We start from the raw sequence: 12,779 nt of genomic DNA on the forward strand, positions 1-12,779 counted from the left end.
TGACAAACCTGGACAGCATATTAAAAAGCAGAGACATTACTTTGCCGACAAAGGTCCATCTAGTCAAAGCTATGGTTTTTTCAGTAGTCATGTATGGATGTGAGAGTTGGGCCATTAAGAAGGCCAAGCACCAAAAATTTGATGCTTTTGAACTATGGTGTTGGAAAAGACTTGCGAGTCCTTTGGACAGCAAGGAGATCAAATCAGTCAATCCTAAAAGAAATAAATCCTGAATATTCACTGGAAGGACTGATGCTGAAGCTGAAGCTCCAATAACTTGGTCATCTGACGTGAAGAGCCAACTCACTGGAAAAGACCCTGATGCTGGGAAAGACTGAAGGCAGGAGGAGAAGCGGACGATAGAGGATGAGATGGTCGGATGGCATCATCAACTCAATGGGCATGAGTTTGAGCAAACTCAGGGAGACAGTAAAGGACAGGGAAGCCTGGCGCGCTGCAGTTCATGGGGTCACAAAGAGTCAGACACGACTGAGTGACAGAAGAAAAACAAAAAAGAATAATACCACAAAACATCCACATGCCCACAACCCAGATTAAAAACTAAAACATCACAAATATAACCAATAGCTCATCCTAGGCCTCCCTCCTTCCCCAGAAGTAACTCTCACTGCAAATTCAGTATTTGATAATTAACCATTCTCATGCACTTTTAAACTTCTCTTACATATGGAATTGTTTTGAATGTGCTTAAAATTAATCTAACTAGTATTTATTTACTTAGTATCCTACTGTATGTATTTTTTGAAACTTTTTTTAAAATCACACATTGTGTTTCTGAGATTTTAACTATGTTGATACAAAACTTTTTCAATTTTAAAAATTGATTTTTAAAAAAGTTAGATAAGCTTATAAGACACATGCATCTGCTGCTTATGACTCTGGGTTTGGACACCCCAAGAGAAGATTTTACCGTGACTGGACACCGGAATGTTGCTGTTCTTATGTGAATCTGGGTGACATGAGAGGTATTCGGGTACCCTGAGCGAGTATGACAACGTACATCTTACGTGTGTGCGTACGGAGAATGAAAGTGTGTAGAGATGCTTTGCAGTCTATCTGACTCTTGTTCAGCACATCCCCTCCTACCCCACCCTCCACCTGCATGGAGGAAATTCCCTGCCCCACTAAGGTGGGCTTGATCATATAACTTACTTTGGCTAGTGAAATGTAACGGTTAGTAGTTACATTTCATCCAGCCCAGGCTTTAAAGAGAACTGCACTTTGCCCTCCCTTTTGTAGAGTTTCAAATTTCCACAGCAAGAAAAACAGGTTCCAGGGAGCCTAGCCCCAGAGGCAGACTCATAGCCCCAGACCCACAGAGCAGTCAGCAAAAAAATAAATGTTTTCTGTTGCATGCCACTGAGAGTGTGCAGCTTTGTTACACAGCAGGAGATGACTAGTACGTGACAGTTTGGCACGCCTCCTGGCCTTGTCAAACTCTTGGGGAGTTGCTGCAAGGATAATGTTACACCCCAAAGGCAATGCTCAATTAAGATTTGGTTTGGGATCGAATATGTTTGCCCATGTGACTGCACACGCTGGACACACATGTTGTGTACATATGGTGCTGATGCGTGTAAGCCCTCCAACAGGCATGCATGTGGGAAGCACAAGGATAGCAGAGTGGCAGCCAAATGACAGCTCCCAAGTCACACACATCTGCCTAGAAGCCACATGAAAGGCTCAGAGTTCCTTTAGCTGCTGCCTCACTGCCTTTCCCTGAACCCTGGGCATCCTGAAGTGGAGCTGGAAACATCCGAGCTCTTTGAGGCAGGGAGGAGCTTTCCAGAAAGACGAACTGACAGCAAACCCAAGGGACTATAACTAACCACATTTTTCTCTTCTTCAAACTCCTTCAGCCTTCTCTAAGATAGAACATTGAGGTACCTTTGTGGCAACAGAGCTTAATTCATCTCCTGAGAAAATCACTAGAAAGGATTCCAAATCCTTCGCTGTCTCAGCTGTCCAGTTCTGGGGGAGTCTAGGAGAGAGAATAAGCAGTAAATGGAAAGATCGTGCTGTTGCCCTTGTCCCGCAGCATCTTTTTCTGTTAGGAAAAGGTTATCTATATACCCGGAGAAGCTGTCAATCATGTGGTCCACATCCCTAACCAAGAAAACAGACATGTGATGTAGGCTGACCAATGAGAATCATCCTGGGACTTTTGATGGAACTATGAGAGAAGCTCTCTTTCTTCTGGTATCTCTAGCAATAAAAAGGATATTGCAGGCGAATACTATCACCAAAGGGAGAAAATAAAGGCCACACCCAAGAACACAGAGCTGAGAGGTGGGAGGAACATTTTCCTGATGACATCATTCGAGACCCTGGATCCAGCCATGCCTGAAGTCACATTCACTTCTAAACTCGATCAACTCCCATTTTTTTTAGTGTGAATTGAGCTCCTGAATTTCTTTCATTTGCATCAGAGTGTTTCCTTCCTCCCTTTCCTCAACAGAAAAGTAATGCTATATTTGTTCCTTTTATAATTACCATTATAAGTCTCGTCCTATAGCAAGATAAAATTTCCTCTCAAACTTGGCAGAATAAAAACTTGCCAGGATCCTGGCCCTGACCCAGGATCCACTGTTATGGAGACACATAATGTCTACAGGGACATACCCCACACTATCTCTAAAGGATGTCTGGTGATATCTCTAAAGGAGATCTGCCTAATTAGCAGTGATAAGCCTTCTGCTAAGACCAAGGCAAACCATCCCTGGCCAAAAAAACTCCCTTTATCTCTTTCATTAACAATAGTATCCCATTAAACTATAAGTTCCATGACAACAGGTAATAACACATGTAATAATAACAGCTGAATCTTCATTCCTTCTGATAAAGCAGTTGTCAAATACTCAGTTCTATGTGCAGGGCACCATTGTAAGTCCTTTGCATGCATTAACTCAGCTAATTGTCACAACAGCCCTGTGGGGACTCTCGCTGCCCCCATCTTGCAGATGCAAAAATAAAATGCAAAAAGACTGAGTAGCTTTTCCCAGATCACACAGGCTGTAGGTGATAGAAAAATTTAACCCAAGGACTCAGGCTCCAAGTCCCGGCTCTTAAACTCTATATAATATTAAGTGCCTGGGCCACAGTAACTACTCCAAAGACATTTGTTGTCTAACCATTAACTGATGTCTAAGCCCTACTCAAATCTGACCTAACTTCAGAAAATTCTGCATGGGAAAGGACAGCTCTGTTTTCCCCCAGGGAGTTCTCACTCACCCAGAGCTGACAGTGCCTCAGTTATTTGCATTATTATTGTTGTTGTTGTTTTAACAACAATAATAATAACACCTCCTTGCATTTGTAACGTGCCATCTTTTTTTTTTCAAAGTTTATTTTTTGGCTGCATCTCACAGCATGTGGGATCTTAGTTCCCCAACCAGGGATTGAACCCACTCCCCCTGCCTTCAAAGCATGGTACTAGACAACCAGAGAAGTCCCATAAAGTGCCATCTTTTTTGAGACTCCTTCCCTTTCCATAAGCCAAGATGTATTGGTGACAACCAGGTGAGGCCTGCAGAGAAGCTATCATTCTCACTTTACAGGGAATCTAAGTCCAAAAGAAGAAAGGTCGAGTTTCCAGAATAAATCCCAGGATCTAACCTCATCACAAGTTAGAGACTCCACTTTGAGGCGGAAGAGCCAGGGCCGGGGCCCCTCTGCCAGCAGCCCCACCCCAGCCCCGGAGCCGAGCCTGGGGCCCTCCTCACCCATGCTGTTCCAGGAGCCTCAGCCTCAGCGCCGCCTTCTGCTGGGGGCTGAGGTCCAGGCAGTCTCTGAGGCCACGCAGGGCGGTGGCCCAGGCTCTGGGGGACAACCCGCGGCGGATGACGGCTGCTGGCAGGTGACAGAGCAAGTTCCCCAGGATGTCCACTGTGTACTCGTCAGCAATGGTGTGGCTCTGAAATTGACAAGTGGAGCTGGTGGAAAGGCCCAGTGGGTTCCAGATCGTGATCCCATAAAACACTTCCTGACCCCAAACCTCACCAAGGTTTCAGGATCTGAACCACCTACCCTACCGTGGACTTACACAAGGCCTAATTTCACTCCAAGGGAGTAGGCCTCAGAAGTCTGGGCGACCACACAGAGTGCGGGGTGGGTGTGGGCAGAAGACTTGTCCATCGGGAGCACTCATTCACTGAGGCTGTGGTCACTGTCACTGTTACTGCTCTGGGGACACCCCATTGTTCAGTACCCATTATGATGAGAGTACAGCAGTAACAGTACTTTCAAGTTTGTAGGCCCTTGAAAGCCTCCAAAGCTCTTTCTCAAAATGCCAAAAATAGCTAACATTTATTCAGTGCTTACTATGTGCTCGGCACTGTTTTAAGTGTTTCCAGGTCTTACTCTCTTCATCTTCAAAGTAACTAACTGCACAAGTACTAATATCATACACTTTTTCAAGATAAATAAACTGCCAGCTTGGCCCTTTGAGCCTTTGCATTAAACAATATATTACCTATTTCATGTCCTCGAGAGCTCTATGAACAAAGTGCTACTGTACCCATTTTACAGATGAGGAGACTGAGGTTCAAGGATGGGAAGTGACCTGCCCAAAGCCACAAAACCAATCACTGGCAGAGACTTGTCCAGAGCCCAGACTCTGTGTACTGTGCTCTTTCCAGTCCTCCAGGGCAGCCTCCCCTCATTCAGGCCCCAGAATGGAAGTCCCCAGAACCAGAAGCCAAGAGTGCCCCACCCAGTGGTTTCAGAGCCAGCTTTGAGACCCACAAATCAGACTTCTGGCCCTCACATCAGACCTGAGAACCCAGCCAGCTCCTCTGAGGACTCCCCAGGATGCCCACAGGCCCCAGAGGGGAAGGGACATGAGTCAAAGTGTCACCCAGGAAGAGTTTCCTTACCAGGCACTGCTGCACTTTCTTGAGGATGGAATTTTTTTTGTGGGAATCCAAAACCAAGGAGTCCAACTGACTCTTCCCCAGGCTGATCAGGAAGGGCACACACTGAGAAGCTGGGATGGAAGCCAGGTAGCGAGCCCTGGAGAGAGATGGGAGAATGAGGGAAGGAAAACAGGGGCTGCTCTCTATTTGCCCAAGAGCTTATCACAGAGCTGATCCTTAAATATTGGTTCTCCCCAGTGATGTCCTGGCTCCTTTGAGCAGAGAGCAAGTCTCCCACCCATTATTTTTCTTTTTTACTGGCAGGAAAAAACTTCCCATAATGCTCTTCTCTCACAGGTGGAAACAAGTTTCCCATCATGCTCCTCTTCCCTGACCCAACAGCAGGATATGAGAACAGGCTCTCCATAGACAAAAGCTGCCTGCTGGACTGGTTGAGGGGAGATATGAAGAAAGGAAATGAAAAACCAGAAGAAGAAAGAGACAAAGAGGAGGCAAAAATGAAATAGAAAGTGGAGGGGAAAAGATGAGGAGAGAGTGGGGAGAGAAATGACTCTCAATTCTGTCAACCCCAGGATTCTCTAGGGCAAAGAGACCAGTTAATAACACAGATTATTTCAGCTAGTAATGGATGGAAGGAAGAAAATTAAATGGCTCTATAATGAAGGATGATGTGGGGACCACCCAGGGAAGCCCCTCTGAAGGGAGTACTGTTTGAGTTGAGAACTCTCCTCCAAGCTCTTGACCTTATATTCTCAAGAGGAGCAATATTCCCCCCAATGGGGAGAAACTGGTTCAGGGAGAGGGAGGGAATGAGGGTGGGAAATATTCGTTATAACAGTGATTTGTGACCTGCCAAAGCTCAACCCTACCCAATATAATTTTATTCCTTATAATTTCTCTCATTATGGAGAAATTAAATTTTTCTCCTTTGGGAGGCAATAATGAAATAAAGGTTGAGAAAGACCCATGTGGCATCACTGCCACTTCACTATTCCAATACCAAATTCAACCTCCTCCTTTCAAACATGTTCTGCCTTCTCTCTGCCATCCAAGACTCCTTCATCTCTTTATCCCTAAATCTTTCTTTGCTGGCTCCTCAGTAATACTTAAATCTGTTCTTGTCTCTCCATTCCTAATGTCACTGTCTTACTTATTTTTTCATTCATTCAATCAGAGGGCTTCCCTGGTAGCTCAGACAGTAAAGAATCTGCTTGCAATGCGAGATACCCGGATTCGATCCCTGGGTTGGGAAAATACTCTGGAGAAGGGAATGGCAACCCACTCCAGTATTCTCGCCTGGATAATTCCATGGACAGAGGAGCCTGGCAGGCTACAGTTCATGGGGTCACAAAGCGTCGGACATGACTGTGCGACTAACTTCACTTTCACACTTCACTTTCATTCATTCAGCAAATAAATAGAGCATCTGCGGCATGCCAGGACTTCCCAGGTGGCACTAGTGGTAAAGAGCCTGCTTGCCAACACAGAAGATGTAAAGAGACATGGGTTCAATCCCTGGATCAGGAAGATCCCCTGGAGGAGGGCACTGCAACTCACTCCAGTCTTCTTGCCTGGAGAATCTCATGGACAGAGGAGCCTAGTGGGCTACAGTCCATAGGGTAGCAAAGAGTTGGACACAACTGAAGGAACTCAGCATGCATGCATGCTGCCAAGCACTGTGCTGGGCACCATCTACCAACATGAATAAGACATGTGCAGCAGGTCCCTACCCTCAGGATTCTCTAGGGGGAAGAAACACAGAAACCAATTAATAAAACAGATTATTTCAGCTAGTAATGAATGGAAGGAAGAAAATTAAATGGCTCTATCGTGGAGGATGATCTGGGGACAGCTAGGGGAACCCCTCTGAAGGGAGTACTGTTTGAGCTGAGACATGGATATGTGGAATAACATATCCATGCCATATGTGGAATAACAACCATGCCAAGGTCAAGTTTATAGAAATAAGCCTCCACTGTCTCTCTCCTTCCAGCCAGGCTCCCTGCACTCCATCCTCTCTATGGACCGTGATGATGATCTCTCTGAAACATAAACCTGTGCCCAGAATACAAAACATCCCAGAGTGTCACACAAGCCCTCCCTGACCTCTCTGGCCTTCTCATTTGAGCCCCTGGATCCAGCTATGCCTGAAGTCCACACCTGGATTTTCCTAAACACAAAATTACCTTTTATTGCCTAAGCCAGTTTGAGTTAAGGTTCTGTTACTTTCAATTAAATATCAACTTGATATTATAGTTAGCTTAACACTTGTCTGTTTTTCCTCCATGAGAAGGCTTTTATAAGGGGAAAATTAACTTACCTCTTAGAACTTAGTATGTAGTAAGTACTCAACAAATATTTTTAATTCAGTGAAGACAATGGCAGCAAGAGAAGGAAGAGGGAAATAAAGAGAAAAAGAGAGAAACTGTGTCCAGACCATATTTAAAAAGCAGGGCTGCCCCCCCAGACCTGAACACCCACTCATCTTAGAAATCCGACTGTTCACATTAGTCCTGATTCCCCTGCCCAGACCCAGCTGTGAGGCCAGCTCAGATGTGACCTGCTTCACTGGCATTCACTCATTCAAGCTCAGGTTGCCTTGGCTTTGGTTTTTAAATAACAAGAAAAAGCAAGAGAGTCTGCCTGAAACATCAACGTGGGGCTCAGAATTTATTTGCTGGATCTCAAGGATTTAACAGTCGAAGGCACTCCCTACTTGCCTCCAGTTCGTCACCAACATCCAGGCAAAGAGAATCACTTTGGCTTTGGGGACACCCACCGATCATACTGCCAAAAAGGGGGACTTGATGTTCACTTACGGAAGTGCAGCCAAGAGGAAGGGTGGCATAGAGGACCTGGAAACCTCCCAGTATTTCCACGCCAAACAGTTAACCTGAAAGATGAAAGCAGTTCTAGGAATTGAGTCCAATAAGACCAAACACAGATTGTGCTTTCTGTGGGTCAGACACTGTTCTAAGTGCTTTGAATGCATTCACTTATTAACTAATACATTCACTTTAACAGCCTAAGATGTAGGTAACACTATTACACCAAGTTTATGGATGAGGAAACTGGGGCAAGAACAAGATGCCCACAAAAATTTAAGTCTGAGAATGCTCACCACAGTTTCTTTTATAACTATAAATGAGACGTGACCTTAAGATACATCACTAGGGGACTGACTAAGTAAATTACGGTATAGTCATATGGTGGAATACTACGCAACTATTTTGTTTCCACATGGTAGATTTACGTGGGTGTTTATCGTATACATTTAAACAGAACGTTGTGTATGGCATGAGCTTATTTGTGTTTTTTAAATTACATGTAGATATGTTTTAGATATACCAAAAATTCTCCAAGTCAATAGCAAACTTCCTCTGTAGTTATACCTCTGAAGCCGCATGACTGACATTTGAGGCAGGATAAATCCATGTTGCAGGAACTGTCCTCAGGATCATGGGATGGTTAAGTAGCATCCCTGGCGTCTACCTCCATCTAGGAGGTAACATCTCCCCCAGGTGTGATGAAAAAAGGTGTTTCCAGATATGTCCAAATGGTCCCTTGTTGGAAACTATGCTCTAGGAGAAATTTTACTTTCTCTCTATTGTTTTGTTTTATAAGAATTATGTGTTTTCAGCAAAAAGATAAACAATAAAGGCAAATTTTCTAATTACTGGTATCTGAAGGTTCTTAGAACTGGGCAGAGTCAGGTAAGGAGGTTTATGGAGACATCTCTTCCTATTTGAAGGTGCAGGTCTTCCTCAAAGCGGGCCTGAACTCTACCCATTGCATCAGTTGGATAAGTGGAAGGAGACAGCCACGCCAAGGTCCAGGTTACAGAAATTACCTGCTTCCCGCCCTACCTGGGTAAGGCTTTTTGTAGATTTCAGTGGTTCTTACCAGGGAACTGTCAAAATGAAAGGTATCAGGCTTCGTACCTGATACCTTCGTACCTGGAGCCCCAGGGAAACTCTGCAAGTGGGGCTCTGTATTTTTCATGTATTGCTGAGGTATAATCGATATGCAGAGAATTACACATATTTAATGCATACTCTTTGATGAGACGAGCACAGGCAAACATCCGTGACGGCAGGCATCACCACAGTCGGGGTAATAGGCGTGCCCAGCATCTCCCAAAGTGTCCTTCTGTCCCTTTGCTTTGGTTCTTTAGAAAGAGCACATAACTTGAGAGCAACCCTCTTAGGAAATTGTGAAGTGCAGATACCATATTGTGAACTGCAGGTGCTGTGCGGTACTGCTAACTGCTGCTGCTAAGTCGCTTCAATCGTGTCCGACTCTGTGCGACCCCATGACGACAGCCCATCAGGCTCCGCTGTCCCTGGGATTCTCCAGGCAAGAACACTGGAGTGGGTTGCCATTTCCTTCTCCAATGCATGAAAGTGAAAAGTGAAAGTGAAGTCGCTCAGTCGTGTCCGACTCTTAGCGACCCCATGGACTGCAGCCCACCAGGCTCCTCTGTCCATCGGATTTTCCAGGCAAGAGTACTGGAGTGGGGTGCCACTGCCTTCTCCGCTGTGTGGAACAGCACATCACAACTCGCTCATCCAGCAAAACTGAAACTTGCTGCACAGCAAACAAGCCTTCCAGGCAGTGCTGATGCAAGCTCGGCTTTGAGAACCACTGACAGAATAAACAATCCGAGGGAATGACAGGCTTCATTAAAATTTTGCACATTATTCTAATGATTTCAAAGGATTATATAGTTGGCTTTACCCTTCCTGGCTCTTGGGGAGAAAATTCTGTTTTCATTTTTGTTCTGTTGCAAATATTTTCAAATTTACCTTGTTATGGCTGCTTAGATACACCCATCATTTAAAAGTGGGACATTTAACTTCCAAATACATGGATGTTTTTTAAGTATCCTTGATATTAATTTTCTCATTTAAATGCTTTCTTCTCTGCAATCACCCTCTTTGTTTTTTCAGTCTTTTAACTTTATTGAGGTTTTCAATGGCTAAGTCAAAGAGCTTTCTCAGTAAATGTTACATTGCACGTGAAAATATGTGGATTATTTTCAAATATCTTCTAATATTGATCTCTAACACAATTCCACAGTGATAAGAGAACAGACCCTGTACGGCTTCAATGCCTTTAGACCAGGAAATGTTTGCACCTTGTTTTATGGCCCTGGATATGTTCCAGTGTCTCCTGGTTTATAGTCTACAAGAACTTGAATAGAATCTATATCCTGCTGTTGTGTGAAAATTGTATAAATCTTAATTATGTTGAATTGGTTCATAATGCTTTTTCAGGTCTACTATAAACTTTCTGCCTATTCATTCTATTAATATTTGAGAGTTTGATATAGAAACTCCAATCTGAAATTATCTACTTAAAAAAATAATTGTAATATATAGTGGAACTGTGTGTGACTTTGTTCAGTATTTTTCAAGTCTCCTTGGAAATGTGTTATCATACTTCCATTATTTAAAAAAGAAAAAGAAAAAATAAAAGATGTTTTAAAATAATAAAAAATAAAAATATATAGAAGCGGGGAAAAAAAAAAAGAAAATGTTATTGCTTGGAAACATTTCATTCAGATCTGAAATGCACAGGCCACGTGCTCACCCTCTCAGACACTATACAGCTCACTGCTTACACTCCAAGTCCAAACGCTGCTCCCCAGGCCTGTTTTCACTTACTTAGATATAGTGAAAATCAGGCACTGCTTCTGGTCTCCCCAAAGAGTTAAAGAGTCTCCTTAACTGTTTGGAAAGTGAAGTTCTAAATGAAAATTAAATTCTCCCAGAGGACTGTTCCCATGCCAGGCTACCCCTGGCAAGAATAGAAAGGTAGATGAGGGTGTGACTAGCACTCCCAGGAGAGCGTAGTTGTAAATGTGCAAAAATGGTCTACTTGCCAACTGAAATCTGAGGTTCACACCTGGGTATAGAATAGCCCGTCTGCTGAGACTCTGGCTGCAGAGGCATGGGTATGTGGAGCTTTTAAAACAGAAATTAGAGAAAAGCTGGCTCAATACTTGGCCCCATATCATCACCTGCATCAGTAATCCTGGCACGAGTATCTTAAGACACCACAGTTAATCCACCCGGTGACCGGGGTAGGGAGAGAGAATGAGAAGCAGGGAAGGGCTTTGATGGTACCTGATATGGTGAAAGCAGAGAGAAGTTGTTCTCGAAATACTGGAAATGAGCCAGAAAGGAGTCGGCGCTCATAGCGTCAATGTGGGGGCACGTCACACCTTTGAGCAGCTGCCCTGCACTAGAAAATGAGACAAGGGGCCCAGGAGAAAGGGGCAGCAGGGAGGAGGAAAGAAGGAGCAAGAGCAGGCAGATCTGATCCGACACCCACTGCGGGCAGGACATCCGACTCTCCCTCCGGGGGAATAAGGCTCCTGGAGAGGGAGACTGCAGAGGGCTCGTCAGCCCCAGGCTCACCTCAGGAGCTCCTCAGGTCTCCTGGTCGTCTTTGACAGAAGCTCAAACAGGAACAAGGCCTGAGGGAAAAGAATGATTGCCACATTGATGGAGCACTCATGGGCCATCGTCCTGAGTCCTATGCTCCCATTTCACAGATGGGAAAATGGAAGCTTTGTTATTTACCTAGAACCACACACTTGCGGGAATTCCCTGGTGGCTCAGAGTCTGCCTGCAATGCGGGAGGCTCGAGTTCCATCCCTGGGTCAGGAAGACCCTCTGGAGAAGGAAATGGCAACCCACTCCAGTATTCTCGCCTGGAAAATCCCATGAATGGAGGAGCCTGGAAGCAGCATTCCAAAAAGTCAGACACGACTAAGCGTCACTTTCACTTTCACACAGTCGCTAAGCTGCTGAGCTGGGATCTGAGCTGGTGTCCTGTGATTGCAGAGCCCATGCTCTCACACCCCAGGTGGTCCAGGAAGTGAACGAGGAGCCAAGTCAAGGCAGCGAGGTGGGAGGTTTACTTCCTGTGCTCAGAGAAGCCGCTGCCCAGTTGAGGACCCCCTGCAGCCCCTATTTCATGCCCACCTGCTGGTTCCCGAACACACACCATTCCAGGAAGTAAAACTGACAATGACTAGACCAGGATGGGCTAGAAAGTTCCATAGATGAAGAATCTCCTGGGTCTTCCCTGGTGGTCCAGGAGTCAAGACTTCACGCTCCCAGTGCAGGGTGCCTGGGTTCAATCCCTGATCAGGGAACTAGATCCTACATGCTGTAGGTAAGAGTTCGTGGCCCCTTCAACCTCCCTGCGCTCAGCAAGTCGCCTGTCTAAACAGCTCACTCCCCACCCCCTAGAACCCCTGCCTCCTCCCCTGGCTTACTGTCTCCTTAGCACTCATCAGCATCTATCATCTAACAGGGCACACATTTATTCCCTGGAGTACCAGTGGTTAGGATGCCACACTGTCATTGCCAAAGACTCAGGTTCGATCCCTGGTTGGGGAACTTACATCCCACAAGCCTTGAAGAGGGACCAAAAAAAAAAAAAGAAGAAGAAGAGGCAACAGGTATCAGTGCATACATTTAACTACTGATCTTCTGTACTGTCTCCCTTATTAGGAAGGAAGCTCCCTTCACTTCCGTGTCCCCAGGACCATGAACAGCACCTGGCACCTGAGAGGGGAGAGAAGTGGCCAGGGTCTCTATAAACACTATGAACGAATGAATGAATGCAAGTGAGAGGACGTTCAAGGGCCTCCACAGCACAATGCTCCCCAGGCAGCCCCAGTAGTAACCACTCTCATGTGAAGTGCATGCCCAGCAGAGTCTCATGAGAAATGAGCCCCATTTTGAAGATGAGAAAACTGAGGCCATGGGAGGAGAAGCAGTGACCCCAAAGTTAATCAACAGTAGCCCGGGAATTCACACTTGGGTTTCATCTAACTTAACACAAAAAAGATCTTCACAACCCCGATAA

General features: G+C 45.2%; 1 protein-coding gene across 1 annotated transcript in view; it reads right to left on the reverse strand.

Annotated features, from left to right (window-relative positions):
• OTOA (otoancorin) overlaps positions 1–12,779 on the reverse strand; it is an 80,338-nt gene that overhangs the window by 26,932 nt on the left and 40,627 nt on the right. The window contains exons 16-21 of the mRNA XM_027527732.1: positions 11,318–11,376; positions 11,024–11,141; positions 7,715–7,788; positions 4,896–5,031; positions 3,744–3,934; positions 1,909–2,002 (exon numbers count right to left, since the gene is read on the reverse strand). Of these exons, the coding sequence (XP_027383533.1) occupies positions 1,909–2,002; positions 3,744–3,934; positions 4,896–5,031; positions 7,715–7,788; positions 11,024–11,141; positions 11,318–11,376 (672 nt within the window). The remainder of the gene's footprint in view (positions 1–1,908; positions 2,003–3,743; positions 3,935–4,895; positions 5,032–7,714; positions 7,789–11,023; positions 11,142–11,317; positions 11,377–12,779) is intronic.

Source organism: Bos indicus x Bos taurus, chromosome 25 (assembly GCF_003369695.1).
Source record: "Bos indicus x Bos taurus breed Angus x Brahman F1 hybrid chromosome 25, Bos_hybrid_MaternalHap_v2.0, whole genome shotgun sequence".
NCBI lineage: Eukaryota > Metazoa > Chordata > Mammalia > Artiodactyla > Bovidae > Bos > Bos indicus x Bos taurus.